The sequence below is a fragment of the Malus sylvestris genome, chromosome 1, assembly GCF_916048215.2.
Source record: "Malus sylvestris chromosome 1, drMalSylv7.2, whole genome shotgun sequence".
NCBI lineage: Eukaryota > Viridiplantae > Streptophyta > Magnoliopsida > Rosales > Rosaceae > Malus > Malus sylvestris.
The window spans coordinates 18,563,563-18,584,811 of record NC_062260.1 but is presented as its reverse complement, the minus strand read 5'-3'; the positions used below and the strand labels follow the sequence as shown (position 1 = coordinate 18,584,811).

General features: G+C 39.8%; 1 protein-coding gene across 3 annotated transcripts in view; it reads left to right on the top strand.

Annotated features, from left to right (window-relative positions):
* Positions 1-1,023: 1,023 nt before the first annotated feature.
* LOC126618220 (NAC domain-containing protein 71-like) overlaps positions 1,024-21,249 on the top strand; it is a 71,420-nt gene continuing 51,194 nt past the window's right edge. Inside the window, exons 1-5 of one of the 3 annotated variants that reach the window (XR_007621649.1) lie at positions 1,034-1,288; positions 1,597-1,877; positions 2,096-2,224; positions 2,315-2,545; positions 2,725-3,082. Coding sequence is in view for 2 of the 3 variants with exons in the window: in XM_050286286.1 (XP_050142243.1) it covers positions 1,099-1,288; positions 1,597-1,877; positions 2,096-2,224; positions 2,315-2,545; positions 2,725-2,877 (984 nt within the window). In the remaining variant the exon portion in view is untranslated. Of the gene's footprint in view, positions 1,289-1,596; positions 1,878-2,095; positions 2,225-2,314; positions 2,546-2,724; positions 3,402-21,249 lie in introns of those variants that run through there. The other 2 variants (XM_050286286.1, XM_050286293.1) reach the window with 2 other exon arrangements.

Genomic DNA, 21,249 nt, shown 5'->3' with positions numbered 1-21,249 from the left:
TACATTAAAAAGTTACAGAATATCCATGAATAAAAAAAGGTGTGCAACTTAAAAAAATGAGTGTGTAGAAAGAACAATGCTTGATTATTCAAGAATAAGTAGGAACACTTACTCAAAATTCTTCGTGATCGGAATAGTTCATATTATAAAGATCATTTTTGCAAATATTTGAATTAAAACTAAAGTCGTTTAGTTAATCAACTGTAGCAAATAGATCGATAGTTCGTAATGATTCTTACCATTTGTGTCCATCTATTTTTATATTGTTCAATAACTAAACAACGTTGTTTTAATTGAAATTTTTGCAGAGATAGTCTGTATAGAATGATTAATAATATGAAAGGTTATGATTATATATACACTCAAAGTTCTACGAATTGGAAACAATCTTGAGTGAGAAATCATACTTATCTTTTGGGTAGCCAAGTATTGTTTGTGTAGAAATCATTTCTATTACAAAAATGTTACTTCTACCAAAATTTTCATATCACATTTTGTACTATTTCTTTAACAGAGATGAGACTCACAGATATTGGTGAGTTCTACATCTCTTAGAGAGATGATACAAATATAGTATAAAAGATGTGGTAAGTGTAGCATTACTCTGACAAATTTTATGACTTTGGTCAGATTCCAAAATTAAAAGTATTCTAAAAGCTAAACTTCCAAGCCATTTTAGTACTACGATTTAGTGATTTTCTCATCACTTGTAAGTGAGAGGTTTTAGATTTAATTATCTCAAAAGGCGAATTTGAACTATATTATTGCTAGCCTATTGTGAGGTTAAACTTAACCCTTAACGTCGTTTGTTGAAAAAAAAAAGGCTAAACTTTCAATAGCGGTTGTCTCCCAGTAAAGGGTAAAGCTAAAAGAATACCCTTCCAAGCGCGGTTGATCAAAAGGACAAATTATATAAAAACTAAAAATTATCAAAAAACGCGTGGCAAGTCAGCAGACTTGTTTGGGAAGTGCAGGACTTGATTGGTTGGGATCAAATACTACTGGAGTATTCAGAAGTGAGTTATAAACTACTTGCAATCTCACCTTCTTCTCAGTTCAAACTTCACATTCACAAAAACACAGAGAGAGAATAAACATATGGGAACATTGGGAAGCAACAGAAAAACAAGAGGTGGAGGGGCATCAGACCCAGTAGGGTTCAGATTCCACCCCACTCCGGAGGAACTGGTCGATCATTACTTGAAGCTCAAGAAACAGGACAAGGATTTCAAATGTGATCACATCGCTGAATTCGATGTCTGCAACTTCGACCCTTGGGATTTGGCTGGTAATTATTAAGTTTGTCTCACTCTTTCTTCACTGTTTATTTCTCATTATTCATTAACAATCCATTGTTATGAAAAATTTCCCAAAAAATGTAGTGTTTTGTATTTAGTACTTTGTTTTTGAAGAACTGAATTTGGTTGGCATCAATTTCTTGTTTTGAATTTATTTCGTGTTGAATTTCTCACTAGCAATCATGTATAAGTTCCCCAAGGGAGAATTGCTCTGATAGTACTTTGTTTGTCAAGACTTCAGTTGAGTTGGCCTCAATTCTTGGTTCGGTCCTTTTTTTTTTTGCGTTATAATTTGCAGCTCGCATTCCATCCGACGATATGGTGTGGTACTTCTTCAGCCCAAAGGATTACAAGTACATCAACAGCACCCGGTCCAACCGAACTACACCAGGAGGCCACTGGAAAATCACAGGCAAGGAGCGTGCGATCAAGGATCGGCATTCCAAAGCTGTCATTGGGAAGAAGAGGACCTTGACATTCTACCGACGTTGTCAGCCTAAACCCATAAAAACCGACTGGGTCATGCACGAGTTCTATCTCATTGATAGTGAAGCCATCTCTAATCCTAAGCTGCATCAGGTTACTCTCTTTTTCAGTTGCAGAACTTGCTATTTTGTTCTTTGTTTATTATCTTTGGATTATGCAGCATCTTGACCAAAAAAAAAAAGATTATGCGGCATCAAAATTTTGTGTGTCGGATTGCTGTTTCTGTGTTTAACATACATGAATTAATAGTTTTGAAGTGTGATAATGGAATTTGATCTATAATTCATAATATTGTTATCCAACTTATGCAGAAGGATTTTGTTCTGTGTTGCATGAAGAAAAATTCCGATATGGAGGATACCTCAATCAGTGAAGTTGAACTTGGCAGCTACAGTGTGTCTAATGCTGAAGATCATGCTGCAGCTGTTGTGACTCCAGAGGTGAGAATGAGAACCGTCTCGTCTTTGAAATTTTTTGTTATGGATGTCGATTCATTGAAACTTAATGCATCTCTCGTTCATGCTCTTCAGTCACAGGATTACAGTTCCTCTACATACCTATCATCAGGATACATAGAGTTGGGAGATATTCCACAAGGCAATGCCAACATTGATGATTGCAATGCAATGCAATCACCATTTGGATATAATAATTATTCTTATCCCGATAAGAATGATATTTCAACCTGTGATGAAGGTGAACCTCCTAGCTTCACCATGTCTGATTTCGAAAATGAAGTTCCAGATCATATGTCTCAAGAGGTGAGAATAAACATTCTTATTTGAATATTTCTAGTATGAACTTTAATAAAACAAAAAGTTTATCAAAACTTAGACCTTCTCGTTTGTGATTTTTAATCCAGTTATGTCTTTAGTCACAAGAAGACATGGAAGAAGATATTCAAACTTAACTACTTACTTGTTCATGATTCTTAATCTAGGTATGTCCTCCACGAGAAGAAAATCTGGAATTGTTCTTTTATCCACCTCAGCCGGAGGACTACACACTGGAGCCACTAATGAACATGACAGTGGGAGATGTTTTGCATGACAATAACTATATTGCATACAATGAGTTTTGGCCCCCAATTTGAAGCTACACCAAGTTCTTAAATAAAATTATAGTTAACTATGACTATTAGTCCTATGAAGAAACAACGTACACTCATTTTGAATGACTAAAAGCTACCCTAGTGCAGTAAGCATTGATACGAACACTGCCATGTATTTGTAAAAGACGATTCTGCATTAGCGAAAGGAGAATAGCAAAAGAGACATTGTGATTTAGGCATGAAAGAGGTAGCTGACTGCAATTGAGACATTCTTTCAATTTCCCGAAAATAATCTCCTCAAGCCATTAATCAAGTCCTCCATAGAATATTGATTCGACCAAGCGCTGTAGTTCTCGCCTTATTGGCAACGCTATTGTTTGTTCTGCAGTTGTTGCATAGCTGTTGGAGTCTTATCAGTCTACATATTATCGATGCTTAAGATGTGACTGGAATAATTATCAAAATATATGGTTGTAGTTTAAGTCTTAAACCTTTTTATAAGTATATCCTTGTGTATTGTTTTTAAGAACCTCTTAAGATTGAATGGAATTTTGCATTTGCTTTTCTCTTTCCATATATATATATATATATATATATATGAGTTATATATATATATATGAGTTTTATACCCAACTATGTATATATATATATAGGAATTGCTTAAGGGGCAGGATCCCCATTTTTTCAAAAAAATGGGGCACGCTTTTCCGTTGGATTTAACTTTAATGAAATTGTGTGGTTGAGATTATGTGGCTTGTGTTTTAATCTTCACCACACAATTTCATTAAAGTCAATCTAACGTGGGGAGCGTGTCCTAGGGGTGGGCAAACGGGGGTCATGGACCCGCGGGTAGGGGCGGGTATAAGCGGTTCGGGGCGGGTACGGGCCGGGTTCAATTTTTTAAAATCTGAAACGGGCCGGGGCGGGGCGGGTCATGTTAATTGTGGGGCAGGGCGAGTTCTAACTGCTGAGGAAACGGGTCCCCGACCCAGACCGTTTCCTCCGTAAAAAACCTGAGATTTAACCTGTTCGTCCAAAAATTTCTCTCTCTCAGACATAGACTCTCCCTCTCTTTCATCTCTATCCCTCGCCTCTGCAACTCAATCTCTCGCCCCTCTTATCTCTGCAAGTCTAAAGTCTGTCTCTCAGACCTCGGTCGCACTGAGACTATCCCACTCCCCGAATTTAGGTTTCTGATTTGGGAATGACTCATAAATTGGTTGTGGGGTTTTGCTGGTTTCTAGCTGGAATATTTCAGATTGCTATGGGAAATTTAAAGGGAAGAAACTAAGTGAAGAAGAAGAAGATTGGTCAGAAAGGGATGGTTGCGTCTTCTTCATCGGGTGCACCGCTTTTTGGAATTAGAGAAGAAGATCAAAACCAGCAGATGAGGCAACAACATTCCTCCACAACACCAACCTCATCCACCCATCTCGATTCTTAGATGACAGCACCGCTGTTGCGATCATCATCACCCCATCACCGTGATAAGGACCAAATCCGGATCCAGATCTCAAACCTGCAAGTAGCTCAGATAGAGAGGGAAACAATGGTGGAAGAAGATAGAGAGAGGAGAGGGAAGCCGAAGCCAATATTTCTAAATTGATAGTTTTTAATTCCAATACAAAAATCCGTCTCCCACAAGCTCCATATGAGCCTTTAATACATTCTTTCAATTCAACTCATGCCACCTGTCACTACTTAACTACTAATCACCCACTTAAGGACTAACCCTGATATTACTTCTACTAAGTGAATTAACCTATCACTTATTATATTCATATCATTACCCTTCCCTTAGAGAACAACCTTGTCCTCAAGGTTTAAAAAACAAAGTTGGGAAATCTGGCATTGAATTCATCATAGTCTTCCCAGGTAGCTTCCTTGTCCGACAAACCCTCCCACAACACCAAGACTTGGACTCCCGCAGCATCACCCTTCTTGTACATACGCCTCTGCAGCACACTCTGTGGTTTCTTCACGTCCAAACCATCTGTGACTTGCTCTGGTAAAGCAGCTAGATGAGTGATCTGAGAACCCACATTTTTCTTCAAACAACTCACATGGAATACAGGATGGATTTTGGTACCCTCAGGAAGCTTAAGTTTGTAAGCTACTTTGCCAATTCGTTCCATTACTTCAAATGGCCCATAGAACTTAGGGTGTAACTTGTGGAAGGTATGAGAGTTTAATGACTGCAGCTGATAAGGTATCAACCGCAAGAACACCCAATCTTCCACTGTAAACTCTCTCTCAGTGCGATGTTTATCAGCTTGATTCTTCATTCGAGTTTGAGCCCATACCAGATTAGATTTCAACAATGCAAGCATCTGATCTCGCTCCAATAGAGCGTGCTCCACAACTTCCAGTTTAGCCGTGCCCCGTTCATAGGTGATAACAAGTGGAGGAGGAATACCATACACAATCTCAAATGGAGTGAGCTTGGCAGATGTGTGGTATGAGGTATTATAACTCCATTCAGCCCACGGAAGCCAATTCACCCACTTCTTTGGTTGATAGCCCACAAAACACCTCAAGTATGTTTCTAAGCACCGGTTCATGACTTCGGTTTGCCCGTCACTTTGGGGATGATATCCAGAACTCATGCTCAATTTAGAGCCCTGCAACTTGAAGAATTCTTGCCAAAATTGACTGAGGAACACAGAGTCTCGATCACTGACTATATTAGAGGGCATGCCATGAAGCTTAAACACATGATCCACAAATAGGTGGGCTACACTAGCTGCAGTGTATGGATGAGAGAGTGCAATGAAATGAGCAAACTTAGACAACCTGTCAACAACCATCATTATCACAGTCTTGCCCTTGCAGTTTGGTAAACCGACAATGAAATCCATGCTGATGCTAGTCCATATTTTCTCTGGAATGGGAAGAGGTTGAAGTAAACCTGGTGGAGCTATTGTTTCGTATTTGTTTTGTTTGCAAACAACACATTCTGACACAAAGGCCTTAATATCTTGCTTCATGCCCTGCCAATAAAAACACCGTTTAAGCCGTTGGTAGGTTTTAAGCACCCCTTGATGTCCGGCAGTGGGCGTGCAATGATGTTCCTCCAGCACTTTGGGCTTCCAACTCGAAGTAGGACTAAGAACAATGCGTCCCTTGTACTTCAGGAATCCATTATCCAAGTGAAACGCAGGATGGGCACCCGTCGAAAGGTCGGCCGATAAGTGAGCCACTTCCTGTGATTTATTCTTAATCCAGGGATCAAGCTCCAACTCTCTCCTTAATTCATCTAACCACCCAAAATAGGGATAGGTGATAGCCCTACATTCCAACATTTTAATTGACACTTCCACAGGTACATCGGAGCTATCCTTGGGCGGGGGAATTCTTGATAAGGCATCAGCCACCACATTTTCCTTGCCATGTTTGTACTGAATTTCATAGTCATAACCAAGCAACTTGGAAACCCACTTTTGCTGGAAAGCAGTGTTGGCTCGATGATGCAGGAAATATTTAAGGCTGTTGTGATCAGTCTTAATGATGAAGTGTCTACCCTGCAAGTAGTTCTGCCACTTTTTAATTGCATATACTATAGCAATAAGCTCCCTCTCGTAGGTTGAAAGGGCTTGATTTTTTGGTCCCAAGGCTTGGCTAGCAAAAGCCACGGGTCTCCCTTCTTGTTGCAACACATCGCCTATTCCCATTCCTGAAGCATCACACTCCAGCTCAAATGGCTTCGAAAAATCAGGTAGGGTCAAGACCTGTGGTGATGCCATGACTAACTTTAGGTGCTCGAAAGCCGCATTAGCTGAAGGAGACCATACAAAGCAGTCTTTCTTAGTGAGGTGGTATAAAGGCTGACAAATACTTCCGTAGCCTGGTACAAACTTGCGATAATAACCAGTTAATCCCAAGAACCCTCTTAACTGTTTCACAGTAGTAGGAGCGGGCCACTCAAGTATAGCCTGAAGCTTGGTAGGGTCTGCAGATACTCCTTCCCGTGAGACAATGTGGCCCAAATATTCCACAGTGCTCTGACCAAAGGCACACTTCTGTTTCTTCACATATAATTGATTTCGGTGCAAACAGCAAAAGTCTCTTGCAAATGTAGCAAATGATCCTCCCAAGTCTTGCTATAGATTAAAATATCATCGAAGAAAACCAAGATAAACCTCCTGAGGAAAGGCCGAAAAATATCATTCATGAGGTTTTGGAAGGTAGCAGGAGCATTGGTTAGGCCGAAAGGCATAACCAGAAATTCATAGTGGCCTGCATGAGTGCGAAATGCTGTTTTCTCAATATCGGATGGGTGCATACGAATTTGATGATAGCCAGACCGTAAATCCAGCTTAGTAAAATATTGTGCCCCAAATAATTCATCCAGCAGGTCATCAATGAGTGGGATGGGATACCGATCCTTCACAGTAATGGCGTTCAATTCCCTATAATCCATGCACATCCGCCAGGTACCCTCTTTTTTCCTTACTAAGAGAACTGGAAATGAAAAAGGGCTGTGACTAGGCCTGATGAATCCGGCATCCAAGAGTTCTTGAACTGCTTTCTCGATTTCAGATTTTTGAACCGGTCCATAATGATAGGGTCGTATGTTAGGAGGTTTTGCACCAGGAATCAAGGGGATGTGATGATCATGATCGCGAGAGGGTGGCAAGGCAGTAGGCACCTCAAAGACTGCCTCAAATTGGCCCAAAACCTCCTGCAATTGCTGTAGTTGAAAAGGAGTAAGGTCAGATGCTTCTAATTTGTCATGAGCCATAGAATACAATAACACCCCCAAATTGGAGTCATACGATTCCTTATCAAGTTGATGCACAGAAATCTCTTGCACTAAAGGCGTAGGAGGAACACTATGATGTAGCTGATATGTGTATCCCCCCTTGCTGAATTCCATAGTCAAGTAGTGAAAATCCCAGAGCACAGGACTGATAGTGGATAACCAATGGACCCCCAACACCATGTCACAACCGCCGAGAGGTAAAGAGAATAGCTCAATGGAACAATTATAACCTCCCAAAGACAGAGGGACATCCTTATAACAACCACTACCCTTAATTATTCCACCATTAGCAATCATCACTTCAAAGGCAAGAGTGCCTTCAGCCACCCAACCCCATTTCTTGGCTAATCGAGAGTCGACGAAATTGTGAGTACTGCCAGAATCAAGCAAAATACGCACGGGGTGGTGCTGCACAAGCCCGTCCACTTTCATGGTTTGCACAGATCGATGGGCAGGTGTGCCATAGAACGCACATTCACTTAACTCCATATGCAACAGCTCAGGAATTACCTCAGTGTCGCCCTGATCAGGAATTACCTCAGTGTCGCCCTGAGCAGCCCTTAACTCATCATCCACAACATCCAACATCAACAGTTGTTTATGGGGGCATTTGTGATCACGACTCCATTTCTCTGTACAGAACCAACATTCACCCCGTTCTTTCTTGCGTTGAACCTCAGCCGGTGTGAGTGTCTTATAGCGAGGTGGAGGTGCAGGAAGTTGGGGTAGGAAGGTAGGTGATGGTTTCAAAGTAGGAGCAGCACGAGGGAAGGAGGATTTCAGGGCAGTCAATTTAGCATCAACTTGAAGAGCAATAGAAATAGCATCATGCACCGTAGATGGCCGTAACAACTTAACATCATACTGTAATTCACGCTTTAACCCGCCTAAAAAACAACTTTTGAGCATAGCAGGACCAACATCACTAGATCGAGTGGCAAGCTTACGGAAATCCAGAATATAATCCTTCAAAGTTCCGGATTGGCGAAGTTTGAACAGAGACTCCAGGCAATCTTCAAATTCAGGAGGACCAAACTCCTGACAAAAGGCGGTGGTGAACTCGGACCAGGAGGGCGTGGAGTGCAAACATTGACGCCAGCGAAACCACTGTAATGGTTCACCATCCAAGTGGAAGGAAACTGTAACCACCTTCAGATGCTCAGGAATGGCATAGTAGGAGAAATATTGTTCGGCCTTATAGATCCAGGCCAGGGAATCGTCTCCCTCACTAAAACGAGGAAAATCCAGGCGAGGTTGCCAAGGAGGACGAGAAGCCAAGTCGCCACCTTCACCACCATCACGACGGGGAGGGCGAGGAGTCGCAATACGCCGAAGATCCACATCATCAGGAAAAAGCGGTGAAGGATTACTGGAAAAAGCGGCGGGCGACCGTGGATCTGAAGGTTGGCCACCACCACCAGCAAAAACTTGTTCACGGCGAAATTGCTCAAAGTAGGCTTGAAGTTTCAGGTCCCACGACGCTGTTAACGAAGCATTATTGGAGGAAACAGCAGCCTGAAGCATCTGAGGCAAATCAGCGAGAGTAGCTTCCACAGCATCCAGGCGAGTGTCCATGGCGGCGTACTTGGAAGTGGCGGTGTGGCGGGGCATACAAGAGGGAAAACCAGGATCGAAAGGCTGATACCAATGATAAGGACCAGATCCAGATCCAGATCTCAAACCTGCAAGTAGCTCAGATAGAGAGGGAAACAATGGTGGAAGAAGATAGAGAGAGGAGAGGGAAGCCGAAGCCAATATTTCTAAATTGATAGTTTTTAATTCCAATACAAAAATCCGTCTCCCACAAGCTCCATATGAGCCTTTAATACATTCTTTCAATTCAACTCATGCCACCTGTCACTACTTAACTACTAATCACCCACTTAAGGACTAACCCTGATATTACTTCTACTAAGTGAATTAACCTATCACTTATTATATTCATATCACACCGTCGTCGCCTGCTATGTTTTTGGTAATTTTGAATTAGGCGTTTGTTATTTATGTGAATTTTTGGGTTTTTGAATCAGGAATGATATATATTATGTTCTGGGTTCTAAATTTATGGTTGGGGAATACAAGATTTGTAGCTGTCACAATGAAGGTTGTGGAGGAATATCCCTTTCATTTGTTTTTCATTTGATATATGTGTGTATGTTCTTTAATTTTGGTTTCACTGTTTGGTGCAATAGGATCGAAATTGAAATTGAATATCCCTTTCATTTGTTTTTCGTATTGTTTTCATTCCACTGTTGGCTGTTTTGAATAATTCACTGACATATTTTTCAATTTGATGGAAACATTCCACCATGAGGATGATCCACTGGTGGCTGCAATCTCGTGGGTGCTCTTTGGAGGATGATACAGTCTTCTTTTCATCCACTTATGGGGCTGTGATCAACTTGAATTCTGGTGGCTGTTGGAGGCTCGGTATGCAGCGCTCTGGCGACGGCGGTGGATGCAGGCAGTTAGGGTTTGTTTTGGGTTTATTCCGGGTTGCGCTCAAAACTTTGTTTTGGGCTGCTTTGCTGTTTGCTTTTGGGGTCCATTTTTGTTATCTGTAATTGGGCCTCATGTTGTGTAATTATTGTTGTGTTGTTATTGAAGTTTCTTTGACCCTTGGACCCGTGGACCCGTCCTGAACCGAGCCATTTGAAACGGGTAGGGTTAGGTCCGGGTCCAAAATTCAAAATGCTTCTACCCGGCCCGTCCCGGCCCGTTACATTTTAAAACGGGTAGGGCCAGGTTCTTCCAAATTTGGGCCCGGCCCGGCCCGTGCCCACCCCTAGCGTGTCCCCATTTTTTTGAAAAAATGGGAATCCTTCCCCTTAAGCAACCTGTATATATATATATATATATATATATATATATATATATATATATATATATATATATATATATATATATATATATATATGAGTTTTTGTACCCAACTATGTTAATTATTACATGTTATCTATGTTACACCCAATCAAGGAGAAAAAGAAAGGATATTCAACTGCAATAAGGTGTCCATGGTTTCAGCATACCAAGTGCAGCTACAAAATCAAACAAACCATCATTCCCTTTAAATAATATTTCTTCGTAATTTTAATTAAAGGGTGTTTCTCTTGTGGTGACACACTTCGACCAGGAATGTCCACCTAGACTCTGAATCAAGCTGTGTTGGTCGACATTAGGAGGGTGACAAAGCCATCATTATAGTGATGTAGAAAATGTGAATAAATTTAAACCTAAAAGTGCCTAAGTATAAAAGTGCACATGTGAGAGAGAACGAACCCATTTCACACGTGATGTCAGAGCATATTGCATGTGCCGAGTTAAGTCATCGGAGAGTTGGCAGGAAATGTCGTCGGCGTCGCCGTGTACAGGGGCGGAGCACAGTACCTCCGAGGAGGCGCATGTGCGCCACGCACCGATCACTGCAGCACCACATGCAGCCCACGCATCTGCAAGTACAAACGTACTCGCCATTTTTCCGAAGCATAGGTTCGCCCTGATTTCTGGCAACTTCCATAGCTAATATCTAGCTCAATTCGCCACCAAAATCGATGATTCAAAAGTCATTTTGAAGTTAGAAATGTAGCGAACAAGACTATACCTGTTTCGAGAGCCATATGTCGCCGGAGATGGTTGGAAAAATCCTCTAAAAGTGGCCCAATGGCCACGGTTCCAAGCTTCCAAAATTTCTAGGAAAATCGTCAATTCGTCCTAACAGCTTTTAAACCCTATTAAAATGCGTCCAAACCTTGAGATCGTTCACTAACAATGAAAAAGGTAAGGGAGAGAGAGGTTCCTCCTTAGGTTTCTCGATGTGTCGAATCCGAATCTACCGTCCGTTTTCTGAAATTCGACTGTTCTAAAATAGTTCATTTATTAGTCATACTTTGTATGAAAACGAATAATTAAGTTAGTACTATGGCATGACTATATTTATATTATCTGCTCATTATTTGCTACACCAATGTTGGTACTGGCCCGTATCAGGGCCAGTCTTTCACGTGTATGTGCACATCGAATTGTACACTCACTTTGGATCCATTGTAGGTGCCAGTCATGTCCTAGATTGCTATAGGCAATTAGGACTCATATGTGCTGCGCGTAGCGCCAGTTTTCACGTGATTGTAGTACTAGAGCGTATATCATTGTTACACCCAATCTTGTTCATCTCATAATATATCTGCATGAACTTGTGTGTCAGCATGTATCGATGAGCACTTGTTATGATATGTTAGCTTATGCAAGATTATGTGATTACGGATGTCATGCGTACTTACGAAATATTGTGCCGTATTGAATTCTTGGGTTATTGCAAGCTACGGTAAGTATTTTCTTACTATACGTAGTTTGTATATTTTGGAAACTATACTTGTTTTACAGCAAGGGGTTATTATGTTTTCGAAAATTTTTTTATAAAACTTTATTTTTAGGCTCACTCACCCTTGTTTTTCACCCCTCCAGGTTTTAGCGGCTGAACTTCCGTATCGACGAGGATTCTTGGCAAATCTTGGTATAGGTGGTTACCTTCGACGGTATAATTCTCATCCTACCTTATTGTACTTTACTTATGCTCTGACACCACGTGTGAAATGGGTTCTTCCCACTATTGCGCACTCTCTTTATTAGCTTAAATAAATGTTAACTTTGGTTTAAATTTATTCATATTTTATGCATCACCTTCCTTTTGGCTATGTCACTGTTGGGTGTCGGCTAGCATGCCTCGACTCCAGTTGGGGTGTGTCATGTGGATAATATCCCGATATTTCCATCGAAATTTTCGTATTTTTGGACTACCGATATTTCCGATATCATTGATATTTTAGACCTTGATAGGAACTCTATGTGGTACTAAGTCACTCATGTATCTTACCATGCAATGTATAAAGTGTAAAATATTGTACTAATTCATTATATATAAATGATTATGGTGTGTTTAAACTTCTTTCATTAATTACTACATATTTTCTACACTCATAATGTTTGCCAGCTCGCTATATAATCAACTTAAACCAGTTAAATCCATCATGCAATGCATTTCCTTCCAATTTTTTTTTTTGTGATAAACTAATAGATAATTGACTAAATAAACATCCTGCAAAGTTTCAATAAAAATTTCCAAGTTTTTCTTACAATTTTCGTGGTTTTTATTCAATTTTTATCGATATCGATAATATCCCGATATTTTCATCGAAATTTCTGTGTTTTTGGACTACCGATATTTTCGATATTATCGATATTTAGACCTTGGTGATGACCATATAAGAAATTTACTTTTCTTTATGTCTGTGTAAATTATCTCCAAATTAAATTATTGGTCCTTAGAAAATACACATTCAACACCCCTGTAATTTTGTAATTTGATGCTTGGTAAATAAAATCTCACTATCATTTCTTGTCCAAAATAATAAAACGTGAATCAAGACACAATAATGCCTTAAACGTAAAGAATGCTTCCTCTGTGGATGTAGATTCAGAATTACCTCAGATTAACTGTATTCGATTAGCCCCTGACGAATACTATAACAATGAAAGAACACGCGGAATAACATATCCAACAAGTGCCCTCAAAGCACTAAGCAAACAGAAAGAATTAAAACAGAAGCAAAGCAAGGTGAGTGAAAGAACCCAAAACTGCACCACGGAGAATGTGAATAATGATTCTTTGTAGAGGCTATTTCCACAACTTAATTTGGTTTATTTTTGCAGGCGTAAGAAGCTGCAGAGCGTCGAGCTGCTGTTGATTTTCCCCTGAAGAAGACCTCTCTAACAAAGTCTAACAAAGAAGCAGAGGTGGCTCAAGGCAATAATGCAGAAAAGGGTCTGAAGCAGACGCAGAACGTAACAACCGCCGGCAATTGGAAGGACTGTTTCATTTCATGGGAGACATCCCGTCCATTAACAAGTCCCCCATCGGTGTACTTTTTCAACATGGTTGTAGTTTTACGCTTCTGCGTTTTAGTTTTATACGGCCAGTGGTGCTAGAGGGGTTCATTCACCAGAAAAATGGTTAGTTTTTGTTGTCTGTCACACAATGAGTAATGCCATACTTACCGGTTACTTATTGTTGCTCTAAAATGTGGGAGTACCAGCCACGGTTTGCAGTGATGAAGTGTTTATATTGGACTTGGATTCTCTGCCCTCCCATTTCGGTGCCCTTCCCGTGCCCTCCTGTTTTGTGTGGTCACGGTTAATCCATGTTAAAATTTTATATTTTTTTTTATAAAAATAATAAGAAAAAAAAATAGTAATATAAAATATTGACGTGGCTTAACCGTGATCACACAAACAGAGGGCACGGGAAGGGCAGGGATTTGAACTTTTTTCTGTTTCTGCGGACCAGATGAAATGATGATGGCTAGTCCTGGAATCTCAATATAATATATTGTTTTTTACTTAATCATTTAGGGAGCAGGGATTTGAACTTTTGGGATATCTTCTTAAAATTGTGAAATAGAAGCACTACTAGACCACGGTGTTGTTCGTGTTGTTAGAAGTTGCAATGTTTTTTGTTTTTCTATAATTGCAAAAGAATCATTTGGGGAGCGAGGATTTGAACTAGTGGGATATCTTTTAAAATTGTGGAAGTTGAAATGTTTTTTCGTTTTAATATAATTTCAAAAGAGTCACTCAGTACTACAGTCAGATGGTATTCCTCTTCACTTGTAAGTAAGAGGTCTTAGATTTGAATTTCGTGGATTGCGAATTCAATACCAAATTAGGTTGCCCATTATGTGACTTAGCCGAATTCTCCCCCCCTTTAATGTAAATTATATCGTTGTACTAAAATATATATATATATATATTATAATTTCAAAAGAAATCATTGGGGGAGCGGGGATTTGAAATTTTAGGATCTTCTAAAATTGTGAAAGAGAAATCTATTAGACCATGATGTCGTTGGCATTGTTAGAAGTTGAAAGTTAAACTTGCAAAAACAAAAGGATAAAAGGGTAATGGGGTGAGGATAACTCAGAAGCTATGAGACCTACGCGCTAGCCAACTGCCCCACCACCCCGAGTTGTTCAAGGTGTGTGTTTGTTTTTTAAAACTAGATACAAAATGGGCCATTTACCACATATATGTCATAGCCCACAGCTGCACAACCCACCTCAAAAATTTTGCTTGGTGAAAAACGGTTTGAAGGAGAGCTGCATTACCATTCAAATTTGATGCTTAGGGAAAGATTAACGCGACCTTTCTAGGCATATTTACTGAATAATACTGTGATTTATATCTTCATGTATAATACTTGGGTATTGAGAACTTACCAATCTGTACTCAAAATACTCAGTAGTTACGTGGATCAATAATTTTGTGATGTGGATAACCAAACACCTATCTTCTTCCTTCATGGGAAATCTGGCCCATCCCTCGCCTCCTTCAGCTTTTGCATTTGTTCCCATCCTGTCACCTCTGTCGACCCAACCTCATCATCTCCATCATTCCCACCAGTCTCTACCATCGACTCCGCCCCCAATCCGTCCCCTTATTTCTCGTGGCAGCCATGGCAGTGGGGGAGGAAGGTGACAGTGAATCATGAAATGGTTTCATGGAAGGTTTTGTATTGATTGACATGGAGGAAGATGAGGCTGATCATATTTGCAACGGCACGTATAAGAGAAAACTAAAAAAAGGGATGTTTGGTTATGAATATTAAATGAACAGATATTGTAATATTTTTTAGTCATGTAATAGGTCAGTATATATTGGGTATTGAATGATGTATACCCAATCCCAAGTATTGTCCTATCTTTATTCTGTGGAATTAATCCTAAAATTTATGAATTATACACTTATTATATTATGGATTAAGTGAAAAAGGGAACAAAAAGGTCTGAATGAATGTACCAATATATATGTGAGGTGGGGTAGTCAGTAGAGTACTAGAAGACTACTTGCTGAGGAAGTACTTGAGACTTGCTGAGGAAGTATTGGATATCTCCATCCTCCAATCACAAAATTCAAATATATTCCTATAAAGAGGGAGGAAGGAAAGGGATTAAACTTGGATAAGGGCACTCGAATCACGTTATGTGCCTCGAATCTCATGTATTTTAATCTCATTTGATCTCACATTGAGATGTTTTAGTAGAGAGTTAATGACATCAGAGATGAAAACCAACCCACCCTGGCAATGCCAATTGCAATAGAATCCGGAAAGGTGAGGAAATGGAAGAGTATTCTTTCAAAGCCAAAGTTTGCAGTTTTATACTTTCAGATGTGTTGATCCTAAAATTTTTATCTCAGTTTTAACGGTCACTTTGGTCATTGATTATTATCCGAGTGAAATGAAGTCTCTAAACTTTTTTTTTGATAGAATAAATGTTTAAACTCATTAAAAAAAACCTGCTAACTTCATCCCTATTATAAAGATTCAAATCTATTTTATTTAATTTTATGTTAATTTAAGTCATGTGACTTGTATGTAATGTACTTTAAGAGGTAAAACCATCATTTTCTCGAGGTTGAGTATTTTGGCTCGTTTTTACTTTATCGAGAAATGCAAAGGTTCTATTAGTTTTAGAGGACTAGGGAGTGTACACATGAATGCATTTTTGAAGAATTGAAATTATGGATGACCAACCTGAACTTGATTTTTCTTACTACCATCTTCAAACTTATTCGTCAAAGTTTTGTTTAATCATTTGAATATTACGCGTTCTTTTTCTCTCTTAGGATATGAGATGATGATCACGTGACTTACAATGTAAACATTCGTTGTTGTATAGACGAAGAAAAATGATTTTCACACATATTCTCAGTTCCTACAAACTCCTTTTTAATTATTGAATTGAACAAATTAAAAGATAATCAAATATAAAAATTAGTGAGACCGTAGAAATCCCCCCATATTAGAAAGTCTAGTATTATTACGGGAGATTTCAACACATCGTTTTTCACCACATGCACGACCCACTTATTTTTTATCGTTGCTTTAAAAAAGTTACAGAAAATCAACGAATGAAAACAATAAGGTGTGCAAATGAAAAAAAATGAGTGAGTAGTAAAAAACAATTCTTGGCTACGTACTCAAGAATGAGTAGGTACTTCTACTAAAAAAAATTCTTGTTCGGTTCACAGAACTTGGTGCATATAATCAGAACCCTTCATATCATAAATCGCTTTGTAAAAATCATCTTTGCATGAAAGAAATTAAAACTGAGGTTATTTAGTCAATCAACTGTAACAAATAGATAGACGATTTGTAATGCTTTTATCCTTATTTGTCCATCTATTTTTATGTTGTTCCATGACTAAATGACAATGTTTTAAGTGAAATTTTTGTAGAGCTAATATTTATAAACTGATTTATAATATAAACGATTATAATCATAAATACGAAGTTGTATGAATCGAAAATGAAGAGTCCTGAGAATGAGCTCTTACTTATATTTGAGTAACCAAGTATTATTAGTGTAGAAATCATTTCTATTATTGATAAATGCTAAGGAGACTCTCAAAAGTAGAATTCTCTATAAACTCTCTGTCATCCCATATTTTTTACACAACATTTTATTAAATTGAAACAAAAATTAATGTTAAACTCTAAAGTGACAAAGGGACCATGAAAAAGCTCACTCTAAGAAATTTTCCTTAGCTTTTCTCATTATTATTTAATTTTGAATTTCTAAGAAATGATAAAAAAAACTCTTTCAAAGTGGAAAGACTTCCAACCACTTCATAGTTTTATAGTAATTTTCGTATCAAAATTATAAAACATAATGTAAAATATAAGATGATAGAAAGCTCAAAGCTCCATTTTTGAGAGAATCTACCTACTATTACTCTTGGATTTGTAATTCAATGTAGGAAAAGGACCCTATAACTTTTTTATTTTTTATTTTTGGAAACCTGGTAACATTAAAAGGCAAAGATGCCAAGCAAATACAAGGAAGCCTACCTTGAGGCAAGACACCAATAACAACAAAGAAAGTAATACCAGTGGTTCATAACAATACCACGACTCCGCATCTAATGCTAAAGCGTCCCACATCGCATAACTCAAAAGGACAGCTAAGGGGGGCAGGGAAAGCTGTCATTACATAGAACATGAACAAGGGAAGATGGGGGTCTATCGACCCAAATTTGATCACAAGCTTCCCTACACTTACTCGACGCTAAATAGTCCGCCGCTGAATTGGCTGATCTTGGAACCCAAGACCAGCAGCAGTCAAGAAAATCCTTACCTAAGCTGCAACATTTCACCAAGATAGGAAAGGCATCCCAACTGCCATTCCTTGCCATATCCTTTAGACAAGAAATTGATATTCAGAATAGCCAGAGCCTCCATCATATCTGCACTAGACGCCTTCCCACTATACCTTTCTGCCGCCAGGAACCGTCCCTCCTCACCCCGTGCCACCACCCCAATGAAGCTCGACTTGCTCCTGAGATTCCAACTAGCATCCACATTTATTTTCACACTGCTCATGTTCGGCGAACTCCACCTAATTCCAACCCTAGACTCATGTTGACCCGTGCTAGGCTCGGGCGACAGAGCTAGATGAGCAGCAGTGTAAGAAGAAGCCGAGAGGGAAGAGGCAAAGATCACCTGCCTTGGATCAATCTGATGGTTGTTGAAGAGCAAATTACATCTAGACTTCTAGATATTCCAGCATGTAAAAGCAATATACGAAAACATCTTTAGACTCACCTCCTTTGAGCCCTTCACTGAAGTAAACACATGCAGCAGCTAATGAGGCCACGACACTATAGCCGAAATACCCACTCTCAAACTGAAACAACCTCCACGCTAGATATCACTCACCTAGGGACACTGCAAAAAGAGGTATTCGATTGTTTCCTCCTGCAATTGACAAATTGGACAAAGTGGGGACTGGGCCGATCTCCTTCGTGCGACATTTTCCATTGTTGCAAGCGCCCCATAGAGAGTCTTCCACAGAAAGCTTCTTATTTTTTAGGGAGTTTTTAAGCTCCAAACCAATTTCCAGAAGCAAATAGGGATGAGGGATAAAGAACTGTTGGGAAGGGATAAGTATCTATCAGTAGCCCAGTGATATCCCGATTTTACCGAGAACTTCCCTTTTTTCTCAAACGGCCAAATCAAACGATTACTTCTCGAGGAATCACCAATATACAGGTCCAATATGGTCTCTAACTCGGGTTGCTCAAGAAAAGGTTTTAAAAAATCAACATCCCAAACCCCAGTCACCGGATTAATTAGAGACTCCACCCTCAAGTTTCGGGAAACATGGATCGACCCCAAAGGAGTAGGCCTACCCAATGGGAGAGCCAGAACCCAACGATCCCCCCACATTTTAATCTCCTTGCCATTCATTATCTGCCAATGAGCTTCATTTAATAAAATATCTCTTCCCTTCAGAAGGCTTGACCAAGCCCAAGAAGCTCTCCCGCCTCTTTTCGCCTCAAGGAAAGAACAATTAGGGAAGTATCTAGCCTTTAACACCAAAGCCCATAACGAGTTTGGGTCTTCAACTAACCTCCAACATTGTTTTGCCAACAGAGCATCATTATACACTTCGAAGCTTCTTAGACCCAAACCACCTTTCTCTTTCGCCCACCCCAAGTTTTCTCTAGCAATCCAATGAATTCGGCGCTCTCCCTCCTTTTGTCCCCACCAAAAGTTCGAAATCACGGCATCTAACTCCTTGCAGAACGAGGCTAGGATTTTTAAAAGATTCATCGGATAAGCCGGAATAGCTTGAGCCACAGCTTTAATGAGAACCTCCCTCCCCGCTTGAGACAGAAAAGCTTTCTTCCATCCTTGCAGTTTCTCCAATAATCTCCCATTGATATAAGCAAGACCGGTTTTCTTATAGCGGCTCCAGATAGTAGGAACTCCCAGGTAAGAACCAAGATCCCCCACTATTTCCATGCCAAGGATAGAAGCCAATTGAGTGGACAGATGCCCCGGAACATTACATCCAAAGAAAATACTTGACTTAGATTTATTAACTTTCTACCCAGAAGCCAAGCAAAAATCATCAATCACTTTGGATAACTGTTGACAGTTTTCCACATCCGCCTTCAGAAAAATGAGTGTATCATTGGCAAAAAAGATATGGGAGATGGTAGGGCCAGGAGAACTCATTTGAATTCCTCTTAGGTGACCAAGCTAACTATACTTTTGAATAAGAAGGGAGAAGAATTCACTAACCAGCAAGAACAAGTATGGGGAGAGCGGATCTCCCTGCCTTAAACCCCTGGAATGAGCAAACTTTTTACCAGGTTGCCCATTCAAGAGAATAGCAAAGTTGACTGACGAAATACACTCGAGAATCATATTCCTCCATTTTCTGTCAAACCCCATCTTCTGTCAAACCCCATCTTCTCCATCACTGCCATCAGAAAGTCCCATTCCACACGATCATAGGCCTTATGCATATCCAACTTAATCCCCAACTCCCAATTGCATCTTGCTTTCCTATTTTTTAGGAAATGGAAAAGTTCGTGAGCAACTCCAATGTTGTCTTGAATCTACCTGCCAGCCACAAAAGCATTCTGAGTTGGTGAAATCAATTCCGGAAGAAAAACTTTGAGTCTTTTTGCCAAAACCTTCGACAGAACTTTGTAAGAGTAGTTGCACAAGCTAATTGGCCTAAATTGGGAGACCAATTCCGGATTTTGGACCTTTGGAATCAACACCAAATGAGTTGCATTTAATCTTCTTGGATCCTCTTGACCATTCATCAAAACCCTAACCATCTCATTTACGTCCGCAGCTATGATGTCCCAGTGTTTGTGGTAGAAAATTCTAGAAAAACCATCCGGTCCTGGAGCTTTAGTCCCCCCCCATTTCCAAAGCAGCAAACTTAACCTCATCAACTGAAACCGGCCCAGAGAGGACCTCGTTCATCGCCATTGTTACCTTCGGGGAAATGCAGCCGAGAACATCTCCCCAATCCCGCTCTCTCATCGATATGAACAGGTCCACAAAATGCTCATCAACCACTCTCCTAATCAATCTCGGATCATCCACCCATTCCCCGTTCCCATTCTTCAAAGTAATCACCTTGTTTCTTCTTCTTCTTCTTTGTATTGTTGATTGGTGGAAAAATCTAGTATTTGCATCCCCCTCATTCAGCCATTGCACTATTGACCGTTGTAACCAAAAACATTATTCTTGTCTCCATAAATGGTCAACTTCTTTGGAAAGATCTTTAATTTCTTCTTCATACTCCCTCTAGTTAAGTTGCAACCGGCCAAGAAGCTCTAATTTCTCATTCAATTGTCTCCCACGCTTTTTGAATTTTTCCTTGCTCCACCTCCAGAGTTTGTTTCGACAGTCATTTATCCTCCAATTCCATCTTTCAATAGGCGTCCCATCCTTATGCCTACCTCAGATCTCCTCCACAATATCTTTGCATTCCCCTTCTTTTGTCCAAAAAGCCTCAAAACGAAACAATCTTTTACTTATTTCATCCCCATGCAACTTGCATTTCACCACAACGGGACAATGGTCTGAACCCACACAAGTGCCTATCACCGCCGAAGTATTAGGCCACAAAGACTACCAATTTTCATTCATCAGAGCTCTGTCCAACCTCGCCTCAACCATCTGCCCATTTCGCATCCCCCTTTATGTAAATTTAGGCCCATTAAAACCCACATCCATAATCTCCGTTTTACTCATGAACTCCTCCAAATATCACAACCTATTGTATCTCACT